This window comes from Genypterus blacodes, unplaced genomic scaffold (genome assembly GCF_046128005.1).
Source record: "Genypterus blacodes isolate CSIRO-AG114 ecotype Tasmania unplaced genomic scaffold, CSIRO-AGI_Gbla_v1 ptg000172l_1, whole genome shotgun sequence".
Lineage (NCBI taxonomy): Eukaryota > Metazoa > Chordata > Actinopteri > Ophidiiformes > Ophidiidae > Genypterus > Genypterus blacodes.
The window spans coordinates 22,670-40,767 of NW_027466973.1; the positions used below are offsets into that span (position 1 = coordinate 22,670).

The following is an 18,098-nucleotide window of genomic DNA, read 5'->3' on the forward strand; positions in this document are numbered from 1 at the left end:
GACTTTACAACCAAGCAGCCTTGAGGTCAGGCCCCCCCCCTCACACACACACAGACACCATGTCCGATTCCCCCTCTCTGTCATGTTGAACATACGTGTTCATGTCCCCTGGGCCTCCATCACTCTGCTGCCTCATCCATTAAAGATACCCCGATTGTTCTGCTCACACACTTGGGACACGCCCGCAGCTTCATGTAGCTTTAATGTGTAAACATGAGACTGAGATCTGAATTCACGATGAAGACTCAGAACACTCTGGAGCCTCACGACCACACTGTGCAGTTTGTGCGTTTCAGGCCATGCATTTTACTTTATTCTACAAAACAACCTCTAAATGATTTCAGGTTTAGTTTGAAGCTCTTTGTCTCATCTAAGAATTAAAATGGACCTAACTAACAGCAAATATCTAAAGCTTTCTAATGTTCTGCCTCCTCAGGTCAATCATCTCAGTTACATCTAAACACTCTTATATTACACCGACACATTCAGCAGAAATACATTTACATTCATGAGTGTTTCAGAGTCTGAAGTATTTCTTAATGACTGCTCTGCTGATTGGAGGACATTTGTTGATTCAAGCCACAGAATGAAAGCAAAACAGGATCAGATTGGACAAAAACAAATTTATTAGCAGTTCTGCATTAGCCCATCTTGACTCGCCGTCGACAGATCACAGGTGTGTGAGGACACATCAGGACAGCTGAGGACGTCCAGGCAGGACATCTAGTCCAGCTGAGGAGGACAACAACAGAGACAATCAGTGAGGAAATACATGACACAAGGATGCAAACCTTAAATAGCTTCACGACTCATGACAGACGGTTTAGAACGTGAACATTTCTACCATTATACATAATGAAGTAAACATTAAGTGTATTTACATCAGGTGTCTAAAATACTATACTGTTTAATTAATACTATTTGTTCAGAGTGAAAAACTGTTGATAGAACTTAGAAGGGGATCAATGAAGTCTATCTCCAGTATAGATACATGTTAGAACTGCTCAGGTGAAGTGAAGCAGCAGCCTGAGCTTCAGAGTTTCAGCCCAGATATAGCAGTGTGTTTACCTTGACGAAGCCGATGTCCTTTGCGTACTGTCTGAAGCACTGACGGCACATGTTCAGGCCGTATTTACGGATCAATCCGTGTCTGTTCGAACAAACTCGGCTGGAAAGCAAACAGGAGACAAAAGTTAATGTTAGAGTGACCAGAGGAGCAGAGAGACGACATGAGGCCTGCAGAAACTCCACGCCAACTACCGCCTAACTCCTCACATAGGCGGCGAGCAGAGCTCAGATGTACTCGGGTTAACTCTAAACTCCATGAAAACAAACACCGAGCACACTTTATATCTAACGCAGGATATCAAATAGTGCCGGGCATTGTAAATGAAGGCTAACGCTAGCACGGCAGCTAACAGCATCTTCCGCCGCCATATTGGCTCCGGCTCGGCTCCATGCGGTGCTCGTTTTAAGGATAAATATCTAACACTGCGGGGCCGCGATCGTCTCAAACCGGCACGGAGTCAACGCATAAACGGTTCTTAAACACGCTGGGAGCGAAACTGACCAGGAGCGGGATCCCTGTCCGAATTTCCTTGGGTGACTCCAATAGAGCTGCTGATGACCCATCTTGTCTCTCTCGCTCGAGTGTCGGAAAGGAAGGAAACGGGCACGCGCATGCGCCAATGTAACGCCCCGGCCTTTGTTGTTCCGGTGACGGCGCTCGCGTTTGGCGCCCCCTCGTGGCCTGAAGTGATGCAGCACTACAAAACAGCCGCTAGATGGAGATAGATAGATAGATAGATAGATAGATAGATAGATAGATAGATAGATAGATAGATAGATAGATAGATAGATAGATAGATAGATAGATAGATAGATTCAATCATGTATAAGGAGGATGAATTCCCCTTTACCATGACACATATTTGTTTAAGTTAGTATGACATACAGGTTAAGGCTGCTAATATTTTGGCAAAGACAGAACACGAACTGTTACTTCAGACAGTGGATAACAGATTAAATGTCACTGTGACTGCATCCTTGAGTTATTATCTCACTTTTATCCAAACATATCGGCCTTGTTGGTGTTATAACGGTGTCACCATGGAAGCAGTTGGCTGTGTTCTGTTCCAGTCACACTTTAGTGACATCGATCATTCAGCTGGTGATGTTTCAGCGCATTCTCACGATCCTGCAGTGATTATAGCTTTAATCTGTATCAATCTGTAGGTCTGCGCTGCTGTCATCTACTATGAAACACATAAATTATGTTATTTTGATCTAACCAATCTGAATTGTATAAGTGTTTGAGTGAAGCAGTTACATAATAATATAATAATAATCATCCAAAGGTTCGGAAATACACGCAATTCAAAACAAGTCCAGTATTGATCCACAGTTCCGCATCTATATGTGAAGAATTGATGTATTGTTATTATCTATATGTGTGTATTGATCTTATTGTTTTTATGGGGGCTGCCCGCACCCCCCTCCCCCCTGGCCCGGTGCATTGTGGGATAGAGGCAGCAGGCAGGGGTTCCGTGTTTTCGCAGCTAGCGGAGAGAGTCGCGATCCAATGCAGACGTCGGCAGCCGGATGGGAGGAATGGCGGAGAACGAGACGCCACCGTGCCGATGATTAGCGCCCACAGCCTCGCACGCCTGCTCCGCTCTCAGGTAAGAAGCTCGGCGGGGTTCGGGTGCTCGGGGCCCGGGGAGCAGGAGGAAGCTGAGCCGCGGGGAGCGAGCTAGCTGCTGAGGCTAACGGAGCTTAGCATGTAGCCGCTGTCAGAGCAGCACAGAGCCGCAGAGACGAGGAGGGAGCCGGGGGAGAGGAGCGGAGGGTCGGCTCGGTTCAGACGGGAGCACCGTTACAGCCTCCGGGGCTCCAGGCAGTGTGTGTGTGTGTGTGTGTGTGTGTGTGTGTGTGTGTGTGTGTGTGTGTGTGTGTGTGTGTGTGTGTGTGTGTGTGTGTGTGTGTGTGTGTGTGTGTGTGTGTATTATTATACCGTTATTTAGAACATAGAGCATGTGATGTGTGTGCGCGCGCGCGCATCTGAAATCTGTATGATGGAGATAGAAGCTTTATTAGAATAAAACACACCGTTATTTAGAACATAGAACTTGTGTGTGTCTCTTCCTCGTTATTTAACCTGAATCCTAATCGGAGTTGTGCTCTTCAGTGGGTTTTGTGTTGTTGTGTGTGTGAGGACTTATGTTTCACACACACACACACACACACACACACACACACACACACACACCTAAAGCTCCACCTCAGCCTGTGAGTCTCAGTCACCTGCAGGGTCTTTGCTTCTATGGTTTCGGCGAAATGAGTTCAAATCCTTACAAACACTGACTGATGATTGCTTAGCTTTGTGTGTGTTGGTAAACAACCTGAGGCTCTGAGCTGTCAGCTCACACAATCACACACTCACACACTCACGTCTGACAGGCCAGAGGGTTTCTACTGTGATGGACATGAATCAGTATGAGAGCGCTGAGCCTGATCCTGATCCTGATGGTGTTAGTGCCACACTGTAGGGCTCAGCTGACGGCAGAGTGAGGACTGAGAGGAGGGACAGAGGGAGGGTGGAAGGGAGGAGGGAGGAGGAAGCCCTCGAGACGACAGGAGGGAGGATCGATACTGACAATACACGACAGGAGGGAGAGTTATGCAGCAAATGGTACGATCCAGGAAAAATGGAGTTTAGTCCAGAGGAGGTGTGTGTGTGTGTGTGTGTGTGTGTTCCCTCTTGTTGTAACTCCACTTATTGATCCTCTCTCCCTCCAGTGGCTTCCTGCTGCCTCCCAGCTACCAGCTTGCCTTATGGAATCTTCATCCAGCCCTGACATTCCACACGGGTCCATGTTTACAACGCAGGAGTTCACTTTGCCAACAGTTACATCGTCACATTAGCTTCTCTTTAGTCGCCGTGCCACTTCCTCCTCCACCTGAGCTGCAGACCTGCTCCTCTCACTTCTCTACACTCGACTTCTCTCTGTGAAGAGGACGATTCCCTATCATGAGATTCCGAATCTACAAGAGGAAGGTGGTGATCCTGAGCCTGGTGGTTGTCATATGTGGGCTGGCCTTCTGGAGCAGCGGGCGGCAGAAGAAGAGCGATGGCGCCGCGGCCTTACCCAAGGAAGCGGAGGCGGTGAGGAGGAGCAGCAGCAGCAGCAGCAGCATCAGCAGCAGCAGCAGCAGCAACAACGTGAACCAGGCCAAGGCCACGCCCGCCGTCAGCCGAGCGCCCGCCCCACCTGCTGTCGCCAATGCTGCCAATGCCGTCAACGAGACTCACCTGGAGAAGGTGAAGGAGAAGGAGAAGGAGAAGGCTCCCAGGCCAGATGTGGACAACACCACCTTAGTGTACCGAGGCATCGTCTTCCAGCTCAACTTTGACCAGACGATAAGAAACCATGAGAAGTACGCACGGCGGAAGGACGACCTGGTGGTGGTGGTCCAGGTCCATAACCGTCCAGATTACCTGAAGCTGCTGGTGGAGAGTCTGCGTAAAGCCAGAGGGGTGGAGAACTTACTGCTGATATTCAGCCATGACTTCTGGTCCCCTGAGATCAACCAGGTGGTGGCCTCTGTGGACTTCTGCCAGGTCCTCCAGATCTTCTTCCCCTTCAGCATCCAGCTGTACCCCCAGGAGTTCCCCGGAAACGACGCCAGAGACTGCCCCCGAGACATTCCCAAGAAAGATGCCTTAAAGCTGGGATGCATTAATGCAGAGTACCCGGATTCCTTCGGACATTACCGCGAGGCCAAGTTCTCCCAGACCAAACACCACTGGTGGTGGAAGCTGCACTTTGTATGGGACAGAGTCCGAGTTCTGAAGGACCACAAGGGTTTGGTCCTGCTCATCGAGGAGGACCACTTCTTGTCCCCGGACTTCATCCATCTCTTAAAGCTGATGTCGGCTCTCAGGAGGGAGCAGTGCAACGACTGCGACATCCTGTCGCTGGGCAGCTACAGCCACATCGGCTACTCCAGCAAAGCCAACAAGGTGGAGGTCAAAGCCTGGAAGTCCACGGAGCACAACATGGGCATGGCTCTGAGCCGGGAGACCTACCAGAACCTGCTCAAGTGCACCGACACCTTCTGCACCTACGACGACTACAACTGGGACTGGTCCCTGCAGCACCTGACCGTCTCCTGCCTGCCCTCCTACTGGAAAGTCATGGTGAGCGAGGCGCCGCGGGTTTTCCACGCCGGCGACTGCGGCATGCATCACAAGAAGACGGCCTGCATGCCCGTCAGCCAGAAGACCAAGATCGAGAACATCCTCCAGAGCAGCGGGAACCAGCTGTTCCCAAAGAACCTCCTGATCACAAAGAGACTGCCAGCCAACGGGGCGGGAGGCGTGGCCCCCCACGTGAAGAACGGGGGCTGGGGGGACATCAGGGACCACGAACTCTGCAAGAGCTACGTCCGGTTACAGTGACCTTATTGTTCTGATTCTATATTACTATCTCTCTCTTTTGCATCCTCGTAAGAACAAGCCTTTTAAAGTCGCTCTTTATGGACGCTCCTTCATATTGCCTGTTTATTGGACTGTTCTAAATAAAACCGAATGTTGGCTTTGGGCTTCTTTAACACAGATCTGTCTCTACATGGAGTTACTTCACCCTGTTTCTTGGAAAGTCTTTGTTTTTCTAAGTTGTAATTATTAATAATAATATACCAAACCATATGTTGTTGTGTTTTCTCTCATGAGACTGATTTGATTGATTGATTGCTTGATTGATTAAAAAGTACTTGAAGTTGCCTCAGATGTAGAGCGTCTCTAACCCGGACGTGGATCTGCCGAGTCCCTCTGGATTCCTCATTAATGGAGTGATTATTTATAGCACATACGTCTGCTGAGGTCCTGGGAGACGCTTTGTTCCATTTAAGCTCACATTTAGCCTCAACAGGTTTCTGGAGCAGCTCCGCCTCATAAGACGCTCTACAAACGTCACTAAACATAGAGCTGTGATCGTGTTTACGTCAGAACAAGTGAGTGACAGCGACCACTCAGCTGCTCTGTGGGCCTGTAGATCAACCCAATCGCTCCAAGATGAGGCAACCTTCAATGAATGATGTCGGGGACGGAGTTCAGACAGGGATCTAGGACCTACAGGCAAACTGGGGCACAGGTCCTTTTCTACAGAGGGCTGTCGTTGGTTCAAGTCCGCTCCGGAACCCAAAGCACCAACATGAGAGTCAGGACTGGAGCCTGCAGGTGGTTGAGTAGTTTCATAGTTCATCTAATTGAAATCACAGATCCTTAGTTTAGTTACCGAATCCACATGAGACTTCATCCTCAATCATCTCAATCTCTGATTAGGACACAATAATATCAAATAAAAGGACAAAGTTAGAGCGAAAGGTTGATCTCACATCTCTGCTCTTGGTGTCTGGGGGCCTCTCAGCCCCCCCGCCCTTCCTCCTTTCTATACAGAAGGCCACTTTGGCGTCGTGTTGCAGTCGGGTACATTGTATCCTAAACTGTCCTGTAGAGTTTAGCGATTCAGCATATTGAATATTTGCAGAGAAATCAATTTTACAGCAGAATGCACAGGAGGCACCTGGAAGCTTCCCAAGACGCCCGAGACAACGCTGGTGTTCCTGTTGGAGCTGTAAAGAGTCTATAAGTGCACAGAGAGAGCCGCTCTGTATCAAGAGCTTCTGCTGACTTTCTGCTCAGTCTCAGTTTGTCTGTAAGTCATGGAGCGATCTGCAGGCATTAGCACTGGCAGAGAGCTGTGTTGTTCTGAAGGTGTGCTTGGCTCATCAGCGCACAAATTACAGCGATTTATAGTCACGGTCAAGGTCGTTATGATGAATTAGAGCCAAACGTTCAGGCTTGGCAGAGGTCCTTCCTCTTCCTCTTCCTCTTCCTCTTCCTCTGAGTGCCTTCCTTGTTTTATTTGTGGTCCTGATTCATTTGTAAGCAGCGTGAAGATGCGACTGCAGGCGGCCTCGGCGAGGTCACGTGGCAGCCTAATTGTGTGGCCGATCCCATGGCGATCCTGGTAATTGGGCCTGCACCTCCAGGGATAGAGAGCTCAGAATAGACGGGAAACGGGGAGGAGGAGGAGGAGGAGGAGGAGGAGGAGGCGGGCTCCCGACTCCTTTAGTGAGTAATGGTTAACCAATAATGAAACCTTTACCAGAGGAAAACTCTGCAGGGAAAAGCAGCTCGCCTCCTCTGTATTTGCATATTGATTGCACGACCTGAGGGCCACAAACTATAAGTTATTGTGTACAACAGACGTGAGAGGCAAAGAATAACAATACGATAGAAGAGGAGAAGCAAACCCTCTGGTTCCTGTGTGTTGTAATGTAAATGTATTCCTCCTCATACACACTGGGTCGGTCCTGACGTGTCCACAGGCCTCATGGCTGCTCTGCATAAGAACAGAGAGAGAGCAGCTGCTGCTTCACTCCATAACTGTCACACACCAGCAACCAGCTGCAGCCCCAACTCACTGTATATGTACAGTATCTATAAGCAAACCCTGCATTTACCTCAGCGTCTCTTTCCTCCCTCAACCTTTCCTGCGTCTGTATGGATGCAGTATAATGACTTTAACCCTTAGATCTTGGCTTTCAATTTCCCAACCCAGTTCCCTCCTCTGCAGTATCGTCTGTGCGTTCAGATCCTAGCAGGGATTTATAGATTTTATAGGCGTTTTGAGCTCTGTGTGTCTTGTTTTGTGTAAATCAGAGTTTATAAATTCTCCAGCATAGAGTCGACGCTGCTTTCCTGTCGTTACAAAGTGCCTCAGCTTTGTACGCCAAGTTTCTTCCCTTCAAGTTATTTGTCTGCAATCTTTCCTCATAACGTAGCTCTGACCGAGCGCAGGCTGAACCAAGGCCAGAGGAATGGAACCTTTCACCTGGACACTGAGAGGAGGAAGGGTGATTTATTAAAAGTGAGCAATTCTATCCAGCAAGTTGTTCAGAGTTGCTGCCCCTTGAGGTTGTGCTCTTTTATGCAGCTCCCGTGTCTGTTGCTTGTCCCGTGTGGTGTTTGCTTGTTCTCCTTGTGTCTGCAGGGGGTTTCCTCTGGTTTCTTCCACATTTGCATTATAATCCCTCCTGCCTTTGCCCTTGACTCAGGCACTTCTTCTTCTTCCTCTTCCTCTGAGGGTCTCCAGCATGGCTTTGTCTCACACTCAGGCTTTGGTTTGAACGTCTCAGATTCAGGCCCATAGAGGCGATGCACTGTAAGCAAGGTGGAAGCTTTAAGATCTAAATGAAATTTTCCCTGCTCTTTGTTGTCCTTGGGTTCTCTAACCTAATCCTTCCCTCCGTTTCTGCTCTCTGCTGTCCCTCTGGATGCTTTTGGAGAGTTTGCTTAATTCAATCAGTCTGTATCATTTTGCAAAGTCAAGGTTCTTATTTCAGGGATTGATTTCCCCCTTAAAGCTGATCACTGTCATATTTCCTGCAGCACAGTGAAGGCAGCACAGCCCTCCAGGCTCGGGGGGTCTGAGAGACTGTGTTAATGAATCATTCATGTCTGTTGCACACATTGCTAGGTAAACAAAACTCTGGGTCAATGCTGGGAGGCACGCAGACGAAGGACTGCACGGGTCGGAGAGGAGCTGAGTGATCTCACAAAGGCAATGGGAAGCTCTCTGGATCCATTGAATTCCTATCAAGAGGGACCCAGAGCCATTCCCAGAGGGGGGAGAGATGAATGAAGCTATACTCCACATTCCCAACTGCAATGTTTTGATGGCAGCCAGATAACTCAAAGTCAAACACTGGGAAAGATTGAAGAGGGTCGGATTGTGAATAATGAATGAAGGTGAAGGACAGAACATGATTAGGGAGGGAAGTCTGCATGGAGCATCACAGTGTGTTATTCTTCATGTCTGACGGCTGCTCCAGGATATTGAGCAACATTTCCCCAATGAGGAGATTTATAATACACCTGCCAAGCTTTTCATCATCACTGACTCCAGACAGACAGGCTGACATGACTCCAGACAGACAGACAGGCTGACATGACTCCAGACAGACAGGCTGCTGGTTTCAAAGTCAGAAATAGAAACAACTTTAGTAATCAGTGGTTTCAGCTGTTGCTTATCTCCACCACTTTAGATCTGCATGGAAAACAAATACAGGGTCAACATAGACACCTAAACCTCAATTATGAGTGCAGTCTGATGTTTAGAGTAGATTCTGAACTCTTAAGTCACTGTACATTTGAGCTAAAGTCACATTTGTCTTGAAATCTCTACATTTCATTGGTATTGGACCCAGTTTGTTCCGTTTCCATGCAATCAAACTGTAAACTAAATTAGTTCAAGATCAGAATGTGCAGCCAGCGACTCCCTGGTCAGTTTCCCATCAGCCCCTGGGCTCATTACCCAGGATGCTGGTGTGAAAAATCCATTTAAATGCTGCGAGTGCTCGTGTTTGGAAGCATGAATTATGGAGGAGCGCTTGGAAAATATGGATATATGGGAAGCAGCAGGAACACACGGGTACTGACGGAGATGCAGAGAGGCAATACGTCCCCCAGCTCAGCAAGCAGAGCCGAGTTATCTGAACAACACCGCCTCCTGGTGGCCAAATACAAGCCAGGCACGCATGCTGTTTCCACTATTGTGCGCATTTCTCTATCAGTCGTGAGTCTAGTCTGCACTCCTTAACCAATAACATCATAGTGAAGACTTTCTATGACTTCACCCTCAAAGCATCTCCATCCTTACTCGTGTTATTATTGCAACTTTTTGACTTCCTTTATGGCTTTAATCACTTTTATTGAGAATCTTTTGTCTCTCTCTTGTGTTTCTCTTTTCTCAGCCTGGTGTTGAGACAGAAACACTTTGGGCGGCGTTGTTAAGATCTGTACAAACATTACTGGAGCCAAACAAAGAGCCGACAACTCCTCCAGGAGTCAGAGCGCTTTTGTTCTGGCGGTTTTACATTTATGTAAAAACCAACCGTCACTCCAACTCCTGCAGCCTGCAATTGTGTTCCACATTCAGCTCTGTGTTGTCTCTTCCTCGTGTGTGTTGTGTAGTTTACTTTGTTCCAGTCTGCAGACACAACAGCCTCTTTATCTCCGCTGCTCGTGATGCGTTCATGGTTCTAAACAAATGAAGGGAGATCAGAGACGTGTGGTGTGTCAAAGCTGTTTTAATCGGTGTGACATGGAGGAAAAAGCTCCCTCTGTTCCAGTCCCCATGTGCTCCTCAGCATCAGCCTCAGCTGTCTCTGCTCAGGCTCAGTCACTCTGACCCCGTCAGCGTTGTTAGTCGGGGGGCGGATGTTACAGTGGTGGGATGAGACTAAAGTGTGAGGGGAGCGAGGAGCGAGGAGCCTCCTGTGGTTTACCTGAGCTGGGAATGATGGCTGAGTCTGACAACTGAGTCTGAGTCTGCAGCACTACCTGTTAGATCAGAGCGTGAGAAACACCTCCTCTACCAAACGTCTCTTTAATCATAAAAAATACACCTGAATCTCTTTATGTACAACAGAAAACAAACATGTTCACCTGCGTCTCCAGATCTTTAATATTACGTAGAGTTTCTGCATTAGAAATATCACTATTATCTGAAATGAGGAGCTTGAAACTAACGTCATCATTTTCACCCATAAATCATTGAAGAACAATATTTACATATAATACAGAGCCCATTTAATCTGAAACAATATTAAAATAAATGCTCAATAGATACAAAGAGTTTTTAATTCTATTTATATTTCATCAAACCTTATCAAGGCGTCTTTACACTCAAAACTGTAAAGCCATTCTCCTCTAACAAACTATTAAGTGCAAACTATTTTTCTCCATATAAAAACTATGATTGCAGCGTCCAGCTTTGAGCCCGGCCGGTCAGAACCACTAAGCCCCGCCCCCTTTACCTCCCCCAGGGCGCCCAAAGCCGCCTCTAAGCGTTTCGCTCGTGTTCCGACATGGCGAACTCAAAGTGAACACAAACGTTAGAACTGTGCAAGAACACTCCAAAGTGGGAGAGATGGGATTCAAACCTTTGCGGTGGAAGCGAGAAGCCCTGATCCTCTGAGCCGCGCGTTAGGAGGGAAACGACGACGACGACGACGACACGTCTGACGGTGCGTTAAGAGTTAATACGACACGCCAAGGGAGGGGGGGCAGGGGGGGGACAGGAAGTCGTCTCTTCATCAGACGGCCCCCGCGTACGCAAGCGCTCCTTTTCTACCCCGCCCGTATTCTGACAAAGAAGCTGTGACGGTCCAGAAGGTCAATATGGAAGAACGTGGAAGAGACCACCTGTCAGAGTGAGACGGGGGTCAGGGGGTCAGGGTGCAGCCTGGACGCACGCACGCTTACCGCCTGATTAGTAGAAAAGGGAGAAAGAAAGATGTTTTGTTGTGGCCTCTTTCTTAATACGGTGGGAGAGGAATGGGCGGTGAAATACTCTGACCTTTGGCTTCATCAAACCCCTCCCCCGAGCAGAAACACCAGGCGGCCGCCGTTTAAGACGAACGAGGCCGCGCCGCCGCAGCGCCTCCTGGAAGAGTGAAGGTCTGAGCTCAGGGGCGATGGAGGAAGAAATGGAGGCAGACGGCACTTTGTTCAGTCGCTTCTCTCTCATCAGCTTCACGTGTGGAAGGTGGCGAAGACGACGACGACGCAATCAAACACGAGGACGGACGGAGCGGCCGGCAGAGATCACAGAGCAGCCGGACGCTCTGTGTGGCTGCGTCACTACACTGATGAGCAGAGAGGGGATGTGCCAGAGCGTCACAGGAAGTTTTCGTCTCGTCTCGTCTTCATCATCAGTGCCTCACTTTACTGGCTGAAGAAGCTTTAAGCGTCGTTACAGAGTGAATATGATCAATTTGAAGAAGTTTCCTGGAGCTCTGCAGAAGGAAAGAGATCTGGAGAGCTGCAGGAGACAGAAGAATAATAACAATAAGGCACATCCTCTCTTGGCTCCTGCAGCGCTGTGTGTGTGTGTGTGTGTGTGTGTGTGTGTGTGTGTGTGTGTGTGCTGATGAGGCTGAAGGTGACACTGATGGTGTGTGATGAAGAGCAGCAGGGGCCTCGGTCGTCCATGGAGCTGCAGAGCGCGAGCAGCAGCACCGGGGCTATACTACGGTTCCACTGGGGGAGTTGGCCGGTTGGTTGTTTTGAGACGAGAGTAATCCCTGCGGAGAAACAGATAACACACACACCGATAACACACAACGCTGCAGCGAGGAGAGGGGGGGGACATCACAACAGAGGAAGAATGATAGAGGGAGGGGGGGGCGATGCCTTCAAACAGTGCGGGGGTTAACCATGACACAGGTCACATGACAGTATCCTCGGGGGGCCTGTCACTCACCACTTTGCCCGGCCTAGCCCATGTGCAAACGAAGCCCTCCTGACAGGCTGAGACCAGACAGTCCTCCAGGAAGATTAACACAGTGAGTCTCTCGTGAGCGATCTTCTTGCACACCAGCGGCTCCAGCAGCGGCACGTCCTCCATGCGCGGGCACAGCGCCGTGCCCAGAGTCTTGGCCGCCTCGGCCTTGGCCGTCCGCGACAGGCTCAGCTGGTTGAGCTTGTCGCTGCTCTTGCTGCTGATGTGGCCCATGCTGTGGTTCCTCTTGTGGTCCTTCTCGTGGCGCTCCTTGCGCGAGTCGTGCAGCGACAGCGTGGCGAACTTGCTGACCCCCGTGGCGATGAAGGCGCTGTCGATGATGCTGCTGCTGCCCTTGCTGCTGCTGCTGCTGCCCGTGTGACTGTTGGGCGTGCTGCCCCCTGCTGGGTTGGTGGAGTGTGGCAGGCTGTTGGAGCGGGGCAGCGTGCTGGGGAGGGAGTTAGCCGTGTTGCTGCTGGTGCTACTATTGCTCATGCTGTTGTTACCGTTAGTTCCACTGGGGTTAGTGTTGGTGGGGGTGATAGCAGTAGTACTAGTAGTAGTAGTAGTAGTTGTAGTAGAAGTAGAAGAAGTAGTAGTAGTAGTTTGTCCAGTGGCGGGGGGGCTCGTGGCGCTCATGACGTTAGTGTGAGTCCTGGTGCGAGACAGAGGGAGGTGGGGGAAGAGGATGTCCTCCGTCAGGTCCCACAGGCACAGCTGGGTGTCCTGACCCACTGAGCCAAAGCGGTAGGTCACACTAACAGGCCGACCATCTGTAGAGTTTCTTTTTGAGAGGCGGGAGTGAGCGCTGTTGGCTCTGTCTCTGCCTCCAAAGTGAGTCTGTTCGTGGAACTCCTCGTCGCTCCCGCTGAACTCCGCCGGGGGGTCGCCGTCCTCCACGCTGGTGGTGCAGTGGTCGAACGCCACCACGCTCACCCAGGACTTATGTCCGTGCCCCCGGGCGATCACCCTGCAGTCTGAGAACGACCACACCGTCACCAGGTCGTCCTCCCCTCCCGCCACGATGTAGCGTCCGTCGGGGCTCCAGCACACGCACAGTAAGCCACCAAAGTAGCTCTTCATGGTCCCGTGCAGCTCTGCGGCGTCGAAGCCAAACACCCGCAGGAAGCCGTCCTGGCTGGCACAGGCCAGGAACTTCCCATCCGGGGAGAAGGCGAATTCGTTGAGCGCCCCCTCGCCTACCGTCCAGCGCAGCAGCGGGTTGCGGGCCGACTTGCTCTTGCAGGTGTGCACGGCGTAGTTCTCGCCCTGCTTCAGGAGCTGGTAGTGAGGCGGCGTGGTGCCACAGGTGTGCTCCACGTTATACAGGTACATGCTGCCACTGGAGTGAGCCACCAGGAACAGACTCTCTGAGCCAGGGACCCATCGCACACACGTCACTCGGGACTTATCTATTAGTCTCTGGAGACGCAGAGTGAGAAACAGCAGAGAGGGAGGGAGGGAGGGAGGGAGGGAGGGAGGGAGGGAGAGAAAGAGAGAGAGAGGTCAGCAAATTCATATCTACACAATTAAGTAGACTAACAGTTCATTACAACAACTTCTGAATGAGAACTTTAGGATGATTGAATTTCTCATCAAGCTCTCTTGTTGCTTGTGTGAAGTTGTGAACTCACTGTGAGAGTTTAACAACTTCAGTACGTTAGGTCTCACTGAGGGACAACACACAGCACCTGAGCTCAGACTTTGACAGGCTTTAAACTCCAGCCTCATGTCAGAACATCTCCACCTGAGGCCCACCTCTTCATTGAAGAGCTTGCTGGTCTCCTTCTTGATGGGGTCTATGAGCTGAACCTGGCCCGCTGAGAAGCCCACCAGCAGGGAGACGCTCTCTGCCGTGGCTGTGAGGGGGTTGAAGTCATGGCAGGTGGGCTGCGTTCCTTTGTAGATCCTCTTGTCTATGGGCTTACTGAGGTCAGCAGCCTGGGAGGAGAAGAAACAAAGAGGTGAGAGGAGAAAATGGGTTAATTATGGGTTCCATCTCAGATGAACTTCTTCACTCAAACCCCAGAGGGACAAACTCCCCTCCAGCAGGAGCAACAGAGCGACCTTCACACGTTCAGCGGGGAAGAGAGCGTCCTCTTTCACCTCAAAACAAAACTCTCTCTCAAACACTGTGGGCAGCGAGCCAGATGACATCGCTCATGGAGCCCCAGAGTAATGAGTGGTGACACATGGGAGGTCATTATCCCAAAGGGGGAGGAAGAAGGAGCCCTCATATGTGTGTGTGTATGTTAACTGCAGCGCCCCAATGCCTGAGTGTAAACACTGCAGCTTCACACAGACCGGGTCCAGGTTTGGCTTTCACATCTTCACTTATTGACAGATAAACGGCACCATGGCAACGTAATGTTGCAGTTGAGCTGAGTGATGTCGGCGTGAGGCCACAGGCTGATCTGAGGAGAGTGGACTGGATAAACATGTGACCTTACCAAGACATTACAGTTTATAGGCCACAGGAATGTTTGACCTCTAAAGGACAATGGTCTCCCTCAGGCTCAGGACTCAGCCAATCAAACGGGCTGAAACCCTGTCCAAGGTGAGGGGAAGGAGGGAGGTCTGGGACATCCCATCATTTCATATAATGTAATGGAAAACACTACAAGGAAAACACAGGATAGCTTTTCAAATAACTAATCAATAGAATAATAAGTCAAACTCATCATCTTCAGTCACTGGAGGATGATGTTTTGATGCCACGTCACCTGTCACTCATACAGTAAACACCCCCTCTTCAGAGTGAGACCCTCTCCTGAAACATCTTTCTCTTTGACGCGTTCTCTTCTGCTTCATTGAATTCAGGCCCTGAATCAAACATCAGTAGCCTGACACGTGCAGCCATGCGTACTTTGGTCTCCACGGTGCAGAGAAAACTTTCATTTCTCCACAAAATGATCTCATTATCTGGAGCTGACAACAAAAGCAGTGACGGCGCCTTCTCGCTCAGTTTCTCGTAGTTCTTTGTGTTCATAAGTGGCCGCTGCGAGTCCCAGTCCTATAAGTGAGTGTTTTACTCATTTTGTTGTTCAAAATTGCCCAAACCTTTGACATTTTCAATGTTTAATTTGGAATTTTACATTACATTTGAAGTTTAAATGTAATCCTTCTGTCCTGTCCTGTCAGTTCCAGTTACTTATGAACCAACAGTTACAGCCACAACTGAAGACCCATCAGCTCTAAACGTATGTATCCTTCAACCAAAGCTACACTTCATATAAAACAGCTGATGTCTTTCCATTTGGAATAGATTGTTAATAATATAATTAGATGCCGATGCCACCGGCCACCGGCCACCGAAACCACAAGTGTTTCAGGGGCTATAATGGGGATAGAAAACCCGGTACCGGTTTTGCGCGCGCGGGCGCCGGGAACGTCACGGACAACACGTTTCTGCTTTAAGTTTATTTCCGGCCACCGGGACCACCGTCCGAAACCACCAGTGTGTCTGGCGCCAGGGGGTTCCAGGGGGGGACGCTATTTAACACGGCACCAGTTTTGCGCGCGCAGGCGCCGGGAACGTCACGGACAACATGTTTTTGCACCGGTGGCCGGAAATAATCTAAGAGCAAAAAAACGTGTTGTCCGCTATTGTTAGACTGCGTAGGCTGGAGCCACATCAGCAGCAGCAGCAGCAGCCTCGCTACTGTCACACTCACAGCCGCCGCTGAAGTAGATCAAACGTGACACGCTGCAGTGACATCATCTCTGTGTGCCTCCAGACCCTGGACCACATTGGATCACGTCCACGTTGTGACAGAGGAGTGAGCTCATCATTACGTCACCACTAACAACAAACCACCCTCACTTCCACTTCCAGGGCCGGGGCCACAGACTCCACCCTGGGTTTCTGGAATAGAATCACAGATGACACACTCTTCATCACTGTGCACTGTTGGCTGAGCAGACCACACGCTTTTCCAGGGACAGTCTGCGTTTGTGATGGCCTCTCCCCGGAAATGTCCCAGTTATTTACAGCAGCACAGTGATATAAGGCGTTATGAATCAGGGAGGACAGCAGCAGAGTCAAACAGGCATCAGAATGGAGCTAAATGATTCTACTTCTCCACTTTATGTGTATGGAGCCTAGTGGAAACATTTTCAATTGTGATTTAAGACTCATTTAGCACAATAACAGGCACAAATGTGTTTCCTTTTAGGCTGCAGAGTTTGTTTCAATGTTCTTCTCCGGCTGAAGCAGTTCCTGATCATGATGTTGTTGTTATTGTTATGACAGAGATCATTACGACAGTGAACTATTGGACTATTTATTATGATACTGTTAAATATCTAACAGTCTATCTGCACCATGGCTCGCTGCAGTACTTTTATAACGCTCAGTATAAACAAAACCACACTGTCTCCTCGTTTTGACTTCCTAAATGACAACATTGGGACATTTCCCCCACATCTCCGCCGCCGGGTCAGGATGCCCCCACAGGTCCGCTCAGGCTGACACACTCTGGGGTGTAAACATGACATAACCCGTGACAAACCCTCCACCGCAGACAGGCAACTACAACCCGTAACGGTGCTCGGTGCGCCGGGGATTCCACCGCTCCCACGGGCAGAACGGGCGCCCGAGTGAGCGGAGCAGACGGAGCGACTCACGAGTTTGGTCCGAGGCAAAACAAACTGTGGCGCCGTTAGCTCCGGAGTTAGCCGCGGTGCTACATGGCCTCGGCTGGACCAGGCTACGCACTTCAGCGACAGAGGAGACGGAGGAGTGACAACCGAGACACGACGAGCCCGGACCCGCCGACGTGACCGACGGCTCCCGGGCTACGCGGGCTCCGTCCCCGCTCGCTTCCGCTTACCTTCCGCACGCCTTTGTAGATGTAAAAGTAGAGCTCTCGGCCCACATTGAAGCAGATCCTGTCGCCGTTGCCGGACTGGTCGTTCACGTTGACGAAGGAGACCTTGACGGGGTTGGAGCCCTGTGAGTTGAAGGGCACCCTGTTCGGGCGGCTGTATTCGGAGTGGGTGAGGAGTTTGTAGACGCCTTCTCGGGTGGTGAATTGAGTTTTAATTTCGTTCATCTCCTTCCCTCCTCCCTCCGCCGCCATCTTGGAAATTGGCGTTCATCCTTGTCCAACCCCCGGATGTTAGCGACTGCGCATGCGTGGAGTTGTTGCTGTTCGGCAGCCATGCGCTCAGAGACGAGCAGCAAAATCACAGAAACATTAAAGAAAACGCGTTATTATTATAATGATACACGTCAAGGATATCAGGTCAAGATTTATATTAAAGCCTTGTAATATTTAGTTTTTCTGAGCGTGTTGTTTTATTGTATTAAGACGTACACAGGTACAGTGTATTGTAAACATTATTAGTAAACATAAGTCACTCCAGCAGTTCAGCAGCGATTGTGACATGCTCGACTAAAATGTTAACGTCTAACAGATTCATTACATAAACACATGAATGTTGAAACACAGCTGTCATGGTCGTTTGATATGGTGTGGAGTGTGGTTGAGTTTGTAACATAGCCCAATATTGAATCAAAATGCACGGAGAAGATTTATTTGTGCAAGGAACACGTATAAGTCATGCAGAAAGGAGGGAAACGTATGTGGGGCTCAACCTAAAGCAGGATTTGGAAGAAAGTAAGTATTAACTATATCAAGAACAGGACAGAAGGATGTATAGAAACATGTTCTCATAGAGTTTAGAATGTTTGTGTGACCTGTATGCTCAGAAATGCAAGGACACGTGGCTAAATGTAAGTAA

General features: G+C 49.7%; 3 protein-coding genes across 3 annotated transcripts; 1 reads left to right on the forward strand and 2 right to left on the reverse strand.

Annotated features, from left to right (window-relative positions):
• Window positions 1-603: 603 nt before the first annotated feature.
• rps29 (ribosomal protein S29) lies at window positions 604-1,700 on the reverse strand. Its single transcript, XM_076167759.1, has 3 exons — window positions 1,571-1,700; window positions 1,069-1,168; window positions 604-732 (listed from the first exon to the last, which is right to left on the reverse strand). Exons 1-3 carry the CDS (start codon window positions 1,630-1,632, stop codon window positions 724-726), a joined length of 171 nt encoding a protein of 56 aa, XP_076023874.1. The 5' UTR covers window positions 1,633-1,700; the 3' UTR covers window positions 604-723.
• An 818-nt stretch (window positions 1,701-2,518) lies between these two features.
• On the forward strand, window positions 2,519-5,710 carry mgat2 (alpha-1,6-mannosyl-glycoprotein 2-beta-N-acetylglucosaminyltransferase). The gene is made up of 2 exons (XM_076167758.1): window positions 2,519-2,681; window positions 3,799-5,710. The coding sequence occupies exon 2, from the start codon at window positions 4,031-4,033 to the stop codon at window positions 5,459-5,461; it is 1,431 nt and encodes a 476-aa protein (XP_076023873.1). The 5' UTR covers window positions 2,519-2,681; window positions 3,799-4,030; the 3' UTR covers window positions 5,462-5,710.
• A 4,996-nt stretch (window positions 5,711-10,706) lies between these two features.
• On the reverse strand, window positions 10,707-17,452 carry wdr20b (WD repeat domain 20b). The gene is made up of 4 exons (XM_076167757.1): window positions 17,186-17,452; window positions 14,112-14,294; window positions 12,336-13,775; window positions 10,707-12,156 (listed from the first exon to the last, which is right to left on the reverse strand). Exons 1-4 carry the CDS (start codon window positions 17,432-17,434, stop codon window positions 12,097-12,099), a joined length of 1,932 nt encoding a protein of 643 aa, XP_076023872.1. The 5' UTR covers window positions 17,435-17,452; the 3' UTR covers window positions 10,707-12,096.
• Window positions 17,453-18,098: the final 646 nt, after the last annotated feature.

What these genes read in the sequence shown, in the direction of transcription:
- mgat2 (XM_076167758.1), top strand. Translation starts at nt 4,031, where the DNA reads ATGAGATTCCGAATCTACAAGAGGAAGGTGGTGATCCTGAGCCTGGTG.
- wdr20b (XM_076167757.1), bottom strand. Translation starts at nt 17,434, where the DNA reads ATGGCGGCGGAGGGAGGAGGGAAGGAGATGAACGAAATTAAAACTCAA. An exon ending in TCTACAAAGGCGTGCGGAAG is followed by an intron (nt 14,295 to 17,185) that starts GTAAGCGGAAGC and finishes TTCTCCTCCCAG; the next exon opens with GCTGCTGACCTCAGTAAGCC. An exon ending in GGGCTAGGCCGGGCAAAGTG is followed by an intron (nt 12,157 to 12,335) that starts GTGAGTGACAGG and finishes GTTTCTCCGCAG; the next exon opens with GGATTACTCTCGTCTCAAAA.
- rps29 (XM_076167759.1), bottom strand. Translation starts at nt 1,632, where the DNA reads ATGGGTCATCAGCAGCTCTATTGGAGTCACCCAAGGAAATTCGGACAG. An exon ending in GGACAGGGATCCCGCTCCTG is followed by an intron (nt 1,169 to 1,570) that starts GTCAGTTTCGCT and finishes TTTGCTTTCCAG; the next exon opens with CCGAGTTTGTTCGAACAGAC.